Source organism: Ictalurus furcatus, chromosome 2, assembly GCF_023375685.1.
Source record: "Ictalurus furcatus strain D&B chromosome 2, Billie_1.0, whole genome shotgun sequence".
Classification (NCBI taxonomy): Eukaryota; Metazoa; Chordata; class Actinopteri; order Siluriformes; family Ictaluridae; genus Ictalurus; species Ictalurus furcatus.
In genome coordinates this window covers 39,695,740-39,713,239 of record NC_071256.1, presented here as the reverse complement: position 1 = coordinate 39,713,239, position 17,500 = coordinate 39,695,740, and the positions used below count along the sequence as shown (strand labels likewise).

General features: G+C 41.1%; 2 protein-coding genes across 5 annotated transcripts in view; both read right to left on the bottom strand.

The window, feature by feature from the left end:
* pih1d1 (PIH1 domain containing 1) overlaps window positions 1-1,293 on the bottom strand; it is a 12,329-nt gene extending 11,036 nt beyond the window's left edge. Inside the window, exons 1-2 of one of the 2 annotated variants that reach the window (XM_053619558.1) lie at window positions 1,205-1,293; window positions 858-933 (exon numbers count right to left, since the gene is read on the bottom strand). In XM_053619558.1, coding sequence (XP_053475533.1) covers window positions 858-923 — 66 coding nt within the window. In that variant the 5' untranslated portion in view covers window positions 924-933; window positions 1,205-1,293. Of the gene's footprint in view, window positions 1-857; window positions 934-1,194 lie in introns of both variants that reach the window. The other variant, XM_053619567.1, reaches the window with a different exon arrangement.
* Window positions 1,294-12,536: 11,243 nt separating this feature from the next.
* Window positions 12,537-17,500, bottom strand: part of LOC128604406 (uncharacterized) — a 33,692-nt gene continuing 28,728 nt past the window's right edge. Inside the window, exons 9-14 of one of the 3 annotated variants that reach the window (XM_053619524.1) lie at window positions 17,331-17,363; window positions 17,063-17,110; window positions 16,847-16,962; window positions 14,031-14,087; window positions 13,725-13,773; window positions 12,537-13,641 (exon numbers count right to left, since the gene is read on the bottom strand). In XM_053619524.1, coding sequence (XP_053475499.1) covers window positions 13,637-13,641; window positions 13,725-13,773; window positions 14,031-14,087; window positions 16,847-16,962; window positions 17,063-17,110; window positions 17,331-17,363 — 308 coding nt within the window. In that variant the 3' untranslated portion in view covers window positions 12,537-13,636. The remainder of the gene's footprint in view (window positions 13,642-13,724; window positions 13,774-14,030; window positions 14,088-16,846; window positions 16,963-17,062; window positions 17,111-17,330; window positions 17,364-17,500) is intronic. The other 2 variants (XM_053619531.1, XM_053619539.1) reach the window with 2 other exon arrangements.

Sequence of the window (17,500 nt, the reverse complement as noted above, 5' to 3'; positions counted from 1 at the left end):
TAATAGGAACACCTGCACGTTCATGTAAATAGACAAATGCCCAATTACTGTGTAGCAGCACAAAGCATAAAGTCACACAGATGCAGGTCAAGAACTTCAGTTCACATCAAACATCAGAATGGAGAAGACTCTCCGTGATCTCAGGGACGTTAACCGTGGCTGGTTGTTTCTCCGATGGTGAGAGTGTTTCAGAAAGTGCTGATCTCCTGGGATTTTCACACACAACGTTCTTAAGCATTTACACAGAACGGTCCAGAAAAAAACCCAATTCCAGTTCTGCTGGAGGAAACACCTTGTTGATGACGGAGATCAGACCAGACCAGACTGGTTGGAGCTGACAGGAAGTCTACAGCAACTCAAATAACCACAAAAATCAAATAACCACTCTGTACAAGCGTGCTGAGCGAAAAACATCTCAGAGCACGCAACATATTGAACCTTGAAGTGGACGTGCTACAACAGAAGAAGACCACATCGGGTTCCTCTGCCGTCAGCCAAGAACAGAGGACACACGCTCTCTATAACCCGAACGATAAAGACCAGACCAACGAGGTGTTTAATCCTGAACTCTAACTGGATGGGTTCTGTTCATTTCATCACCGGAGGCGAGCGCGAGTGAACATCGCAGAAGTTTCTAAAACACTCACACGACCATCTCCAGGATTTATTCAGATCGAGTTAATAAACTGAGATAAAAGCTCTTTGGGTTGGTTTTTATTTTCAGCTAAACCTCACCTTTAATGAGTGACACTGAGGCTCAGTGCTTAATGTAATGAGTTTGAACTGTTTATAGATTATCTGCAGGAGGCGGTGGCTAATTAAAGTCAGTTATTAAGGTTATGAATGTTATTAAACACCTGCAGCAGGTTATAGAGCTCCTCTTCCTCCAGCTCAGCTCGGAGCAGTGACGTGTCCGTTTCCATGGTAACGCTGCTAAAAACCACACACAGGATCGCGTTAGGCTAGGCTAGTTAAGCTACTACACATCCAAAAATCCAAAGAATAAGCGTTATTTTAGACACAACAGAAGAGATATCTTAATTATAGACCACACATATCACTTATTAACTCAATAAAGCTGCTTGGCGTCTCTCAGGTAGCTGGCTAGCTAATCAGTTAGCATAAAGTAATGCTAATCTACACTTTAGTGAAAATGATTCTGGGGAACAGAGCAATGAATCAATACAAACTCACTCTCTCTCTCTCTCTCTCTCTCTCTCTCTCTCTCTCCACTTCTGCAGGGATTTTACACACACACTACTACAATGCTAACACATGCACAGGAACAGCATCAATTTCCGTGTACGCAACGTCCGGTTTTCAAAATAAAAGTTTCCGCAAAGGACACAAAAAGTATCTTAAATAATACATGAAAAATTCTACAGAGTTCAGGAATGTAATTATTAAACAAACTCCACGTAATTAAACTCGACCTCTGTGTCCATAGAAATAGTGGGAGTTGCAGATGTAGAAGTAAAGTACCTGCAGCAGGAGAAAAATGTATAACTTGTGCTAGTAAAGGGGACTGGCCCAAACCTTCTGAGGTAGAGCCTGGATGGAGGAAATCCAGCTGCAATGGAGTGAAATAAAACTTGAAAGGAAGGAGATGATGGCACTGCAGCAGGTGTTGTTAAACCATGAAGAAGTGTTCAACGATGAATTAGGTACCTTAAATGGCACCACTGCCACTCTTCACGTTCCACCAGATGTCACACCTCGGTTCTTCCGTCCAAGGTCCGTTCCCTATGCCTTGAGAGAAAGATAACATTATCTCTCCTGTAAAGTACTTAGAGTGGGCAGCCCCGGTCATTCCCATACTAAAGCCAGATGGATCCGTATGGCTATGTAGTGACTACAAGTTTACCGTAAATCAAGTTTCCTCTTGGAACAATACCCCATACAAAGGGTAGAAGATTTCTTTGTGGTGCTGGCGGCATAGAACCAGGTTACCAAATTAGACATGAATCGTGCATATCAGCAAATCCTCATGGACAAGGAATCCAAGAAATTCTTGACAATGAATATGCACAAGAGAATGATTACATATAATCGTCTTCCAGTTTTTTAGAGAACAATGGAAGAACTGCTGCAGGGCATACCAGGAGTAGCCCTATACAGTCCCTTCCAAAACTATTGGAATGGCAATTTCAGCTTTTATTTCCTGGTATTTTTATGCAGCTGTGTTAAATGACATAAAACATAGCACATTTTGTATCAGATCACCCAATTTGTAGGCAAACAAAAAATATTGGAACATGTGACTGACAGTTGTTTCTTGTTGCCCAGGCATGTCCTGTTAGATTGATTGTTTAAACAATAAATAGCTCTGAATGTCTACTCTTGAATTTCACCTTCAGTTTCACCTGTGAAGACTGCATTTGTTGTTAAAAAGGATAAACCAACATGAAGCACAGAAAGCTGTATATGGGAGAAAAGCAAGCCATTTTGAAGCTGAGAAAAGAGAGAAAATCTATCAGAGGCATTAAATAAAATTTGGGTATAGTCAATACAACAATCTGGAATATCCTGAAAAGAAAGAAACCACTGGTGTACTGAGCAAGAGATAATGAACGGGTTGGCCAAGGAAAACAACAGCAGCTGATGACAGAAACACTGTGAGAGCTGTGAAGAGAAACCTCAAAAACAACAGTCAGTGACATCACCAACGACCTCCACAAGACGGGGGTGAAAGTATCACAATCCATCATTCGAAGAAAAGCAGAAATATAGAGGAGAAATATAATATCTTCAAGAGCAGAAATTTAGAGGCCATACCACAAGATGCAAATCACCAAATCAGCAGTAAGAATCAGAAAACCAGATTGGAATTTGCAAAAAGAAATACAGAGATGATTCACAAAATTCTGTAACCAAGATGAACCTCTACCAAAGTGATGGAAAGGCCAAAGTGTGGAGAAAGAAAGGATCTGCTCATGATCCAGAACATTCAAGCTCATCTGTGAAACATGGTGGAGGTAGTGTCATGGCTTGGGCTTGCATGGCTGCTTCTGGAACATTCTCACTAATCTTTATTGATGATGGAACTCGTGAAGGTAGCAGCAGAATGTATTCAGAAGTTTACAGGAACATTCTGTCTGATAATTTACAGAGAAATGCATCCGAATGAATCAGGAGGAACTTCATCATGCAGCAAGACAACGATCTAAAACACACTTCCACCTCAACACAGGACTTCATCAGGGGAAAAGTCAAAGGTTTTAGACTGGACAAGTCAATCACCAGACCTTCACCAAACTGATCAGCATCTCACCTCCTGAAGAGGAGACTGAAGGGAGAAACCCCCCCGAAACAAACAACTACTGAAAGAAGCGGCAGTAAAAACCTGGAGAAAGTCCACAGAAGAAGAAACCAACAGTTTGGTGTCAGTGAGTCGCAGGATTGATGCAGTATTTGCAACCAAATTTTAAGTGTTATTTACTTTCATTTACTTCAGGACTGATCTGTTCCAATACTTTTGCTCATCTAAAAATCGGTGGTCTGATACAAAAGGTTCTATGTTTTATGTTGTTTAAATATCTAGATGTAAATATCAGGAAATACAAGCTGAAATCCTAATGTCACGATATGAAGTTGAGTACAGATGCAGGTGCAGAATTTTAAGGATTTAATAAACAAATGAACACAATACAAAGACACAATAACACGAGGCAAAACACTGTGGAAAGAATTAAACATAAACAGAGGAACAAAAACACAGCTACAAAGACAGGCATGTAAAGACTAACATAAGAGAAGGAAGCAGTGCAAACAGTGGCTATATATAGGAGTGCTCATTAACAGAAACGTGATACAGGTGCAGGTGGTCATGTGACATTGATGTAGTACGGTGCAGTGGCTGCTGGGAAATGAAGTCCAGCGTTCCTTCCTTGGTACATGACACCTAAACTCTTATCTCCATCTTTATCCATCTTTTGATCTCAAACCCAAATGTCTTTGGTGTAGAACACAAACAAATGAATTGGACTTCCAGTTCCAATAGTTTCAGATGGTACTGTATAATGTCACTACATGATGCAGAAATATTAGTTCATGCTGTAATGTCTTACTGTCTGGATGTTCCAGTAGGAGCATAAACAAACTCTAGTTAGTCCAGAATGCAGCTGCTAGAGTCCTAACTAGAACCAGAAGATACGACCACATCACCCCGATCTTATCCACACTGCATTGGCTCCCAGTGAAATCTCACATTGATTATAAAATACTATTATTGAAATATAAAGCACTGAATGGTCTCGCGCCACAGTACCTGAGAGAACTTTTGGTCTTTTATGATTCGCCACACCTACTTAGATCAAAAGATGCAGGCTATTTGTTGGTACCTGGAATAGCGAAGGCTACAGCAGGGGGAAGAGCTTTCTCTTATAGAGCCCCACAGTTATGGAACAGTCTTCCTATTAGTGTTCGGGACTCAGACACAGTCTCAGTGTTTAAGTCCAGGCTGAAAACATATTTGTTTACTCAAGCTTTTTGAAGGAGCAGATCTAGAGGCTCACAGGTATAGAGTGTTGTGGTGAACTGGGATGTTTGGATGCTGATTCTGGAACAGTTGGAACAGTTGCTGCTGAGGATGTCCGGCGATCAGAAAGGATCAGGATCTCTAGTATCTCCATAAAATCGTGTGTGGCTCGGCAGAAGGAGAGAGGGAGAGAAAAGATTATTAGGACTGGGAATTAGCATAATAGAAAGTCTAGTCAGGGTAGGCTTGAGTAAACAAATACGTTTTAAGCCTAGACTTAAACACTGAGACGGTGTCTGAGTCCCGAACACTAATAGGAAGACTGTTCCATAACTGTGGGGCTCTATAAGAGAAAGCTCTTCCCTCTGCTGTAGCCTTTGCTATTCGAGGTACCAACAGATAGCCTGCATCTTTTGATCTAAGTAGGCGTGGCGGATCATAGAAACGTGTGTTTACTGTCCTGTGTGTTTACTGACCTGTGTGTTTACTGTTCTGTGTATTTATTGTCCTGTGTATTTACTGTCATGTGAATTTACTGTCATGTGTGTTTACTGTCCTGTGTATTTATTGTCCTGTGTATTTACTGTCCTGTGTGTTTACTGTCCTGTGTATTTACTGTCCTGTGTGTTTACTGTCCTGTGTGTTTACTGTCCTGTGTATTTATTGTCCTGTGTGTTTATCGTCCTGTGTGTTTATTGTCCTGTGTGTTTATTGTCCTGTGTATTTATTGTCCTGTGTGTTTACATTACATTACATTACATTACATTTATTCATTTAGCAGACGTTTTTATCCAAAGCGAATTACAAATGAGAAAATACAAGCAAAGCGAGAACAATACAAGTAGTGCTACCATACAAGATCCATTAATTGAGTTCCAGAAGAAGCAAAGTGTGCAGAGTAGAGGTGCAAGTGCATTTTTTTTTATGGGTTGGTTAGGTGTTGACAGAAGAGGTGGGTCTTTAGCTGTTTTTTGAAGATGGTGAGAGATTCTGTGGTCCGGACTGAGGTTGGAAGTTCATTCCACCACTGAGGAACAGTTAGTGTGAATGTTCTTGAGAGGGACCTCGAGCCACGCTGAGTAGGTACTACTAAACGTCGGTCGCTAATCGATCGCAGATTGCGAGAGGGACCGTAAGCCTTCAGGAGAGAGTTGAGGTAGGGGGCACTGTTCCAGACAAGGTCTTGTAGGTGAGCATCAAGGCCTTGAATTTGATGCGGGCAGCTACAGGAAGCTAGTGGACGGAGATGAAGAGGGGTGTGACATGGGTTCTCTTGGGCTGGTTGAAGACGAGGCGTGCTGCTGCATTCTGAATCATCTGAAGGGGTTTGATGGAGCTGCCCGGAGGCCCAAGAGTAGTGAGTTGCAGTAGACCAGTTTGAGATGAGATAAGAGCCTGGACTAGTATCTGTGTAGCCTGTTCGGTGAGGTAGGGTCTGATTTTCTTGATGTTGTACAGGATGAACCTACAGGACCGTGCAGTTGTTGAGATGTGGTCTGTAAAGGTCAAGCTGTCATCAAGAATCACCCCAAGGTTCCTCGCCGTCCTGGTTGGCTCGAGTGTGGTTGAGCCGAGCTGTACAGTGAGATTGTGGTTGATTGAGGGACAGGCTGGGATCACGAGAAGCTCAGATTTTGCCAGCTTGAGCTTAAGGTGGTGTTCCCTCATCCAGACCGAGATGTCCAACAGGCAAGCAGAGATGCGTGCAGAGACGGATGGATCGGCAGGCTGGAAGGACAAATAGAGCTGGGTGTCATCAGCACAGCAATGATATGAGAAGCCACTCATATCATCAATATTATCAAGCCTGTGTATTTATTGTCCTGTGTATTTATTGTCCTGTGTATTTACTGTCCTGTGTATTTGCACTTTATGTAGTCCTCTACTGTTCTGTGTTGCACCACGGTCCTGAAGAAATAACATTTCTTTTCAGTGTATACAGTATATAGTGGAATGACAATAAAAAGTCACTTGATTTGACACAACACAGAGTGACTCATACCCTCCTCCCAGACCGTCCACCCCCACACACACACTGCATCATAAGACTGGCACTGGGTTTCACTGAAATCACGTGATTAACTGTGTGTGTATGTGTGTGTGTGAGAGAGAGAGAGAGACAGCATTAGGCATGCTTAATGTGGAAAACCAAAACTGAAAGGGCATAATTTATGATTCATACAGGAATTCAGTAAATGGACAGCTAATTTTTTAGTTTGTTGCTGAAATTCATCAAAACGGGGATCTGTGGGAATTAATCAGGAAATTAAAAAGGAGTCCATTTTACATAGTCCTAGTCAAAAAAGTTTTGTGTGAATGAGTGTGTGAATGAGTGTGTAAATGGGTGTGTGAATGAATGTGTGTGAATGTGTGTGTGAGTGTGTGAATGAATGTGTGTGTGAATGTGTGTGTGAATGAGTGTGTGAATGAATGTGTGAATGAGTGTGTGAATGAATGTGTGAATGGGTGTGTGAATGAGTGTGTGAATGTGTGTGTGAATGAATGTGTGAATGGATGTGTGAATTGGTGTGTGAATTGGTGTGTGAATGGGTGTGTGAATGGGTGTGTGAATGAATGTGTGTGTGAATGTGTGTGTGAGTGTGTGAATGAATGTGTGTGTGAATGAATGTGTGAATGAGTGTGTGAATGGGTGTGTGAATTGGTGTGTGAATGGGTGTGTGAATGAGTGTTGTGTGAATGAGTGTGTGAATGAGTGTTGTGTGAATGGGTGTGTGAATGTGTGTGTGAATGAGTGTGTGAATGGGTGTGTGAATGGGTGTGTGAATGAGTGTTTTGTGAATGAGTGTTGTGTGAATGTGTGTGTGAATGAGTGTGTGAATGGATGTGTGAATGAGTGTGTGAATGGATGTTTGAATGGGTGTGTGAATGGGTGTGTGAATGGATGTGTGAATGGATGTGTGAATGGGTGTGTGAATGGATGCGTGAATGAGTGTGTGAATGAGTGTGTGAATGTGTGTGTGAATGAGTGTGTGACTGGGTGTGTGAATGAGTGTGTGAATGGATGTGTGAATGGGTGTGTGACTGGGTGTGTGAATGAGTGTGTGAATGGATGCGTGAATGAGTGTGTGAATGAGTGTGTGAATGGATGTGTGAATGAGTGTGTGAATGGGTGTGTGAATGGGTGTGTGAATGATTGTTGTGTGAATGAGTGTGTGAATGGGTGTGTGAATGGGTGTGTGAATGGATGTGTGAATGGGTGTGTGAATGATTGTTGTGTGAATGAGTGTGTGAATGGGTGTGTGAATGGGTGTGTGAATGGATGTGTGAATTGGTGTGTGAATGGGTGTGTGAATGAATGTGTGTGTGAATGTGTGTGTGAGTGTGTGAATGAATGTGTGTGTGAATGTGTGTGTGAATGAATGTGTGAATGAGTGTGTGAATGGGTGTGTGAATTGGTGTGTGAATGGGTGTGTGAATTGGTGTGTGAATGGGTGTGTGAATGAGTGTTGTGTGAATGAGTGTGTGAATGAGTGTTGTGTGAATGGGTGTGTGAATGTGTGTGTGAATGAGTGTGTGAATGGGTGTGTGAATGGGTGTGTGAATGAGTGTTGTGTGAATGAGTGTGTGAATGAGTGTTGTGTGAATGGGTGTGTGAATGTGTGTGTGAATGAGTGTGTGAATGGATGTGTGAATGAGTGTGTGAATGGATGTTTGAATGGGTGTGTGAATGGGTGTGTGAATGGATGTGTTAATGGGTGTGTGAAAGAGTGTTGTGTGAATGAGTGTGTGAATGGATGCGTGAATGGATGTGTGAATGGGTGTTGTGTGAATGAGTGTGTGAATGGATGCGTGAATGGATGTGTGAATGGGTGTTGTGTGAATGAGTGTGTGAATGGGTGTGTGAATGAGTGTGTGAATGGATGTGTGAATGAGTGTGTGAATGGATGCGTGAATGAGTGTGTGAATGAGTGTGTGAATGTGTGTGTGAATGAGTGTGTGACTGGGTGTGTGAATGAGTGTGTGAATGTGTGTGTGAATGAGTGTGTGACTGGGTGTGTGAATGAGTGTGTGAATGGATGTGTGAATGGGTGTGTGACTGGGTGTGTGAATGAGTGTGTGAATGGATGCGTGAATGAGTGTGTGAATGAGTGTGTGAATGGATGTGTGAATGAGTATGTGAATGGGTGTGTGAATGGGTGTGTGAATGGATGCGTGAATGAGTGTGTGAATGGGTGTGTGAATGGGTGTGTGAATGGATGTGTGAATGTGTGTGTGAATGAGTGTGTGAATGAGTGTTGTGTTAATGAGTGTGTGAATGGATGTGTGAATGAGTGTCTGAATGTGTGCGTGACTGTGTCCTGTGATGGGTTGGCACTCCATTCAGGGTGTTCCTCGCTTTCTGCCCCGAGTTCCCTGAGATAGACTTCAGACTCCCTGTGACCCTGTGTAGGATAAACAGTACAGAAAATGGATGGATATTTGTTTGTCCTCGAAACTCATACTGAACACTGGCATCCCATTGGGTTGTGTGCTTATCCCTCTCCTCTACTCCGTTCATCCACAACTGTATATCTGTTCATGGCTCAAACTCCGTAATCAAGTCTGCAGATGACACCCTGAGACACCTCTACAGAGAGGAGGTCGAGCACCTGGCAATGTGGGGTGCTGACAACCTGTCCTTCAACAGCCAGAAGACCAAGGAGCCCATTGTGGGCTACCAGTGGACTAAGAAGAGCCTCTCACTCACCCTTATCTGCATCAATGGGGCTGAGGTAGAGCATTGTCTATGGAGGGTGAAAGGCATCATTAAGGACATCTCTCACCCCAACCACAGACTGCTCACTCTTCTCCCATCTACGAAGTGCAACAGGAGCTTCTGCTGAAGGAGCTACCAGCAGGCTAAGGAACAGCTTCTCCCCTCAGCAATCAACATACTGAACTCCTCACATAGCCACTAATCCCCCATCATCCAACCCTCACACTGTGGTTTCACTTAGAACAACTAACACCATTGCACATGCACATCCCTACTTCTACTTCCTAACCCTTTACTTCCATTCCACTATTGTATTCATCACTCCATGTCTCCAGACTGATTTACACACATCATGCCATTTGCACATCACTTGCACTTTACTATCAGCCCTACCTCATTAACTCTTTAGATGCTAACTGCAGTTCATTGGTTTGTACTTGCTCAATAACCATAAAGTTGAATCTAATCTAATTACCCAGTAGTCTGTTTCCTTCCTCTCCCTGGGTTTCTTAGGAGTTCATGTAATCAGATATTTTTAACCTGACCTGTCTTTGGTCAAAAGTTTGGAACTGACTAATACAAGGACAGTCCTGTTGTCACCATCATGCTAGCCCATCCTTTCTATATTTCATGTTTCTTCTCAAGCATTGTGAAAAATATCAGTGCAAATGGAGATCAGATCTAATGGGGCGTGTCATTTTATGTAATCACCTGAATACCACAACTTTTACTGATTGGCTGCATAAATCTACAGTCTGGGCAAGACAGAAATCAGCCCCAGCCTCGCGTCTGACTTGTTCACACCATTCTGTGTTTTTATTACGACCTGTTGGTGGCGCCGTTGCGCTTACTTCTACAAAATTTCAAAATAACACACTTTTGTCATATAATGGAGGCGAAGACAGCTGCAGATAAAACAGCTTTAATTGAGCACAGATCAACAAGTCCACACGGACTACATTTACATGGACAGCGGTAATCTAATTATTGACCTTACTCTGAATAAGACAATATTGTGATTAAGGTGTTTACATGAGTCGCTTTTAGAATATTCCTTTCATTTTCCTGTTTTACATGTTCTACAACATAGATGGATTAATGTCACACGTCATTATGTCACAATGCCACGCCGTCCAACGTTCCTCCAGAATTTCACGTATCGACATACAGTTCGTCTTCCTTATGGGACCGTATACAGTTTTGCTTTTGTTTTTATTTCAAATTTTTACGAACACTTCAAGTGCAGTTAATTATTTGTCGTGCTGTACGTGCTAATACCCGTGTACTTACCGTCTATATAGTAGTCGAGATACATGTATTTCTCCTACTATAGGCCTATAGTAGGCAAGTACGCAGTTTGGGACACAGAGATGCTCTCTTGTTTGCCGGCAAACGGTTGAGCACTGCCGTGTGTGTACGTGTCCTGTCGTAAAATGCGGTGAAAACTCTCACACGACGTTAATAGTGTGATTAAGGTGTGTACATGTCTGTAATACACGTCTAAAACAGGAATACTCCACACGTCTTAATTCCATTTGTGTTTACTTCAAGTATGACTTTAATCAGATTAAGCTAATTAAAAATTACTGTTTACATGGTAGTTTCTTAATCAGAGTATTGTCTTAATCACTAGTGTTGTGGGCATGGTGGTGGTGGTGTGTGTGTCATGGTGATGGCCGGGGCAGGCGCATGGTGGTGCAGAGTAGGGCAGGGTTTGTGTACAGCTTGTACATAGCTCAGTGTCTGTTGATTAGATGGAGACGTGTTTTGTTGTGATCATATCCGATCTACACAGTTTCACATTAATGAGAAACACACACTTGCCTCCTCATTTGTCCAACAGCAGACAGCAGACAGCAACAAGCAGCGCTCACTGCTGAACATGTAAGTCTGTTTCTCATTAATGTCCATGAGAGTTTTTCCATGCTCATATCTTCAAGATTGACATCCACTGTACCGGTGCCAGAGGAGGGGTGGTGCTAGAGGTGGGGTGGTGCTAGAGAAGGGGTGGTGCCAGAGGAGGGGTGGTGCTAGAGGAGGGGTGGTGCCAGACGAGGGGTGGTGTAGTAAGTGCACATTAGGGAGTTTGGCGCAGCCTCTTATGATCTTTTCATCAGGGTGGGGTTGATGTTGAGCAAGTAGTTGTTGAATTCTGGAGATTTTTTAGATGTTCTATCTCATCTCTGAGATGCTGGACCTCCTTTAAGGTGTTTTCTGGATTAGTGGATTGCTCTTTGATAAGATATGATCTGCTGTAATGAACTGTCCCAGTGAGGTCTGCATTTTCATTTAGTGTAGTTCACCAATCGTCAATCAGATTGCACGCAGAATGATCAGCTACGTTCTGCTGAGAGCTTCACACATGCTGTCTCCAGTGTCCGGTTCCAAGTGCTCACTCATTCAACCTCAGCCGTGCCTCCTCTCTGATCCTAGTCTGTTTTTGTGATTCACATTCATATCTGACCCAATACCTGGTCAGGTTCTGATCTGAAGAGCTCCTGAGCCCTTTGGCCTAGCTATGACTCTGGATTTGTCCATGTATGCTCAACTTCCCCAGCACCGCATTCCTGACATGCTGATGTCCCGGAGTTCATTGTCCCTTATCATTCCAGCTGCATCTTCAACAACAGAAATAAGAATCTAGAACTTCTTCCTGGGTGTAATCACTAAAATATATTAAGCAGTTACGCACCCAGTGAAATCACACGGCTGATGTAAGATCTGAACAAACAATCCAGGAACGCTGAAGATAAAACTGTAAAGAACAAATCTACACAAGTTTAACATCATGACTGTTTTATTTTATGCGGTTCATGAACACACCATTAACAATAAACTGTATATAAATAAATTTTACACAACAGCAGAACACAGAACAGTATCAAAAAAACTGAACACACACACACACACATACATGCACACATACACACAAACACACACACACACAAACACACACACACACACACACACACACACACAAACACACACAAACACACACACACATACACACACACACATACACACAGTATAAGGCTTTAATGACTGACATATAAATCACAAATAACACCACAGTAATACAATGGAACAGTGTTACAGATGTTCAGTTGTTACACCCGTTAGATTGTTGTAAAAAATCATGTGTCCTCAGTGCATTTTATTAAAATGAGAGTAAATTTCTCAGTAAACACTGAGATCAACCAAGACATGAAAATAAGAATCGCACTGCGATAAATAAAATACTGCTCTCATATATGAAACTTTATTATATTTAAAATATATTATATAATATAATAAAACAATTATTATATTATATAATATCTATAACAGTTATCCAATTTTCTCTGTTACTGGGCAGTGAACAGTGTGCTGTAAAAAACCCACAGATTTACAACACAGTTTGATCTTTTAAACACAAACATTTATATAATGTGTATTTTTTTCATTATTTTATTATTAAACATTGTCAAAGTGTGAAAACATAGAAACAGCTGAGAACCACATGACAACATACTGGTATTGTGTCATAAAATATAAGAGCCAATTAGATTTGAGTATGCAAATGTAGGGGCTACTTAGCACATGTTTAATGGGGAAAAGGGGTGGGGCATGTTTAGGGCTTGGGATTTGTTGAAAAGTTGAAAAGCGTCAGTGTTTCTATGTCTGCTTTATAAGTGAATTTACAATAACACTTTCATTATCTACCACACACACACACACACACACACGTGTTAAATATTAGCTTATTACACAATCAGCAAGTATTAGCTGTAGGTTGTTGATATCTTAAATGCTGTTGGTATGGTGATGCGATAAATTAATGTTATGCCATTCAAGCTATACATTATGCAACATGGTTCAAAGTTCACGGAAATAGTGAAATGGAAATAGTGTCTCGCTGTCAGTGTCTCACAGCACCACCATCTGCTTAATGTAACAACCGTTATCATACCTCTTCTACAGGATGCTTGGGCCCAGCAGTCGCTGTTTGCAGTTATATTATTTCTTTTGATTTTGTGTTCATTATTCCACACGAGTATCTTCCCTTTAATAAAACATCTGAAACGTCCTCCTTCAGGTGGAGTCACACATTTTCCAATCAAGTTTTTAATTTACTGCTGAATACCAACATCAGATATTAGCTGTCAGTTCAGGTTTACACACACACACACACACACACACACACACGAGAAACTCACAGCATCACAGAGACAGTGTGTCGAGCACTCACTTTTCCTTTGTGCCTTAATTACAGCAGCCTGTAATACAGACAGAGTTCCACCGGATGATTTATATACTTCATCATCATCATCATCTTCAGTCCAAAATCCAGTCTTCATCAGTGCAGAGTTTTTACGTTAATCCACGTCACTGAGAACTCGGTTAAGTCCAAAACTCAGAACACTGCAGGTTTATTTCTGATGATGAATCGGGTGAAACTTAAACTAAACTTAAACAGAAAGAAAGAAAACAATTAACTGACATTCACTGTGTCTGTGCTTAATTACCTGCAGAAGCAGAAAATAAACTCACCAGTATCCTGTATTGTTCTGTATATCTGTATATCTGTATTATTCTGATCCTAACAGAGAGAAAAAACACAACACAACTCAGAGAATTGTTCTTGATTTCGCTTTAGTTTCAGCAGGACACGAGAGAAAAGAGAAAAGAGAAAAGAGCGAGTGCTTCCTGGAGCGTCTTCATACTGAAGAAAAGACAATAAACCACTTTTCCCACAGGATTTAACACAATCTTTACCAACATGTCAATTCAGACGGGATAAATTTGATCATGTTATGATATGATGACAGCAGAAAGATAAGGTTAAAAGGGTTATACCTGGGTCATATTTGTTGTATTTGCCTTATGTAGAGACAGGTGCTCCTGGTTATCATGCTGAAAATGACAATAAAACTTGTGTGTAAAAAATGTACAGTTTCAGTAATGTGCAGATCAGCAGAGAAAAATAACTGCAGTGAAGATAAACTTCTAACGCTCTTATTCCATCCTACAGAAACTTCAGCACACAATAAATCCCTGAGATAAACATGACAAAAGAAACAACGATGATAATGAACAGACACACGGCTGCTTTAATAGGATTTACACTGTGTTCGTTTTTCTTGTCGACACTTGAAACTCGTTTCATGCTAATCGTGGAAACCTTTCTGCACCATCTCCATGTTCTCGCTCTGATCTCGTTCCTCTCACAGATTCTTATCTTTCCTGGTGTTGTTTCTTTGAACTCTGACTGTTTCCTCACTGTATTGTTGTCTGTATGTAGTGTACTTCCAGTGACTTGTTCTCTGTTTAATCTATATGGATATCTTTTACTTCCACCTTGTACTGTTTGTGTTCATCGTGTGTTTTTAATAAACCTTGTCCAGTGTTCCGCTTTCTTACACTTCATTAGACATAAACCAGAAAATTCATGTGAAAATCAATCTGAAAGAAACAATTCAGTCAGATTTAAATTACCTTCGTTGGGTAAAACTATCTATAAAATTATAGATTGTGTAAATCAACATCACCCCTTCCAAGCAAGCAGTGACATCATCAGACTGGATCTGTTTTGTGATTAATAATGTCATTATTGTGCTCCCAAATAGCATGACTGAGAAGCCTTCAAATCCTGACGATGCCAAGGGAGCTAAACTGGCCGTACTCTCAGGGAGGGAGGGGCTTACTCTCTCTCCCCTATCAATCACAGCGACACTAGCCAATCATGGGCCTTGGTGGGCATCTGTGGGCTTATGTATGCGGAAGTGGGACAACAGCGCTTTCCTCCAAGTGTGTGGAAAAAGCCAATATCTGCTCCATGCAGCATCTATTTCCAGGAAACCCAAATGCACATTTGTGGAAAATGTGTGAAACTGGAGCTGTGAGGAGACAACGCTACACACTTAAAACAGAAGTGTTAAAAATAACACGTTAGCACAGGTGTGTTCACTGCTAACACACCTGCGTGTCTAGTTAAGGACAATATGTTTTGTGTTGCTTTAAACATGATCAGTGTGTTAGTACATTTACCACATGCTGTGTGTTAAACATTTCCACACAAAGATGTGTTAAAAATAACACAAAAGAACACAGATGTGTTGTTTATACTTTTTTACCCTAAAAAAAAAGTTTACATGCTAAAATTCTGCGAAAATGCTCACAAAATAAACAAACAATTGCATGGAATTCAGGTGACGTTTATTAAAATCATTAAAACATTAGACAGATGTAAGAACTGGTGTCGACGCGTCTTCTTACAAATCTCCCTCCATCTGGGAAGACAAGAGTCCCGCTAGCTTCCATCTGAAAAGCTGTAAAAGAGCAAAAAGAGTGTTGGTTAGATGTTAGCTACAAAATGCCTTTGGACATTAACTGAGAAATTTTAAAAATCCAAAACTGTGTAATTTTGGAAATGTGACCTCCGCTCTCCTGATGAACAAAATGGTGCTGTAGACTCACCGGGAGAATCTAGCTGACTTGTGAATATTTATTTTCCAGCCTTTACCACCTCACTGCCATTTTTTTTTTGCAGAACCTAATTAATTTATCCAACATTACAGAGATAGAGGAAAACATTACAACTCACTGTAACCCCATCCTCTCTTTCTGTCACATTAACCTTGTGAAGTTTTAACCTCGACATTACCGATCTAGCTAGGTTCCGTTATCCACTGACTGTCTGCACCTGTTACCCATCATTAACACTCACCCAATACATGAAGAAACACGGCGCTAATCCATCCTCCTAATGCTAATTACTACAGCTTGCCTTGTCCAAAACACCTGCTAAATGTAGCTAACCCAGTCTCTGTATTACATCATGGTGAACAGCTGTAATGCTATGTTATGGTTAACTCTCAAAAAGGGAATGGGAATATCTAACATTACCTCAAGCTGTATGCTAAAGAAATGTTATTACCTCAGGTGAGCGTCTAGGTTAGCATCACTCATCCCTACTGTGATTGGTGACAACATCCAGCTAGCGAACTCGAACTCTGAGCCTCAGATAGGATTCAGAGAATTTTATAATAACCTCAGTCCATATTTCACAGCCGACAGAAACACATGACACTAGTAGTGTAACTCCAACACTGAGGCAGCAGTAAATGATGTTCACTGTTGAAGCTGTAGCGATAGCTAAAGTTAATTATCAATCGCCGAGTTCCTGTTTTACAATCAATACATTTTCGAGAGCTCCCTGCGTAAACATCACAAACTCGGCCAGGTATTTTCAGCAGCGTTAATGCTAAATAGTGATGAATGCTAACTTACCTGTGGTCATGTGGTTTCCTCGCCTCAGGACTCCGCCTCCGCAGTCACGATCAAAAGCTCAAAGCAACAAGCAGTCACTTCGAGGCGAGTTCAGAGTCGGATGATGACGTCAGCAGCGCAGTCCGCGACGTGATTGGACGATAATTTAACACGTGTTGTGTTGGTCACAATTTTTTTTTTTTTTAACACATTTATTGGATCATTTAACACAATGTGTGTTGAAATAGTAATAACACAAAAAGTGTGTAGGATATTAACACACCCTTTCTGAGAGTGCAGGCACTGCACCAACACATCTCTCCTTTATCATCATTCATGTCACATCAATACACGTCACATTGTCTCTGAAGGACAAACTATCACTAAACTCCAGTTTAAATCACCTGATTGCCTGAAGATGTAGATCTGTGCTTGTAATGATAAATTATAAAGATGATGAGGAGGATGAGGATGAAGTTCATCGCCACTGACAGCACCAGAAGCGGCAAGACACCCTGAGCTGGACAACACGAAGGACACGATATTACTAATTTAATAAAAAGGAGAAACTGAGGACATGGCAACTCACACAGCAAGGATTAATAAAGTGCCAAACTTACTCTCTGAATTCTCTGCATCAGATATTATGGACTGGCTTGAAACATTTCCTGAAATGAAATAAATTGGGAATCAATAAAATGTAATCTTATCTATCTATTTATCTATTTATTACTTTCTTTAATGTGCTCAATTTATCTAGTGCTTTGCTAACACACACAAACTGTATACATGAAATATATATATATATATATAAATAACAACTGCGCTAAGCTTTAATTAAATGATATACACGCAGATATAAAAGGTTAAATGGAGAAAAGTCTGCACCGTTAGTTGGCTCAGAGGATGTCTGCTGTCCTGCTGTGAAAAAAAGCAAAACATAATCAGAACTACATGACGATCTGAATCACAGTTATTTACATATGCCTCGTTTTAATCTTGTTAAAATGCAGCAAGTCTTTGACTCGTACAGTAATTACTCTGAGGTCAGAAATAAA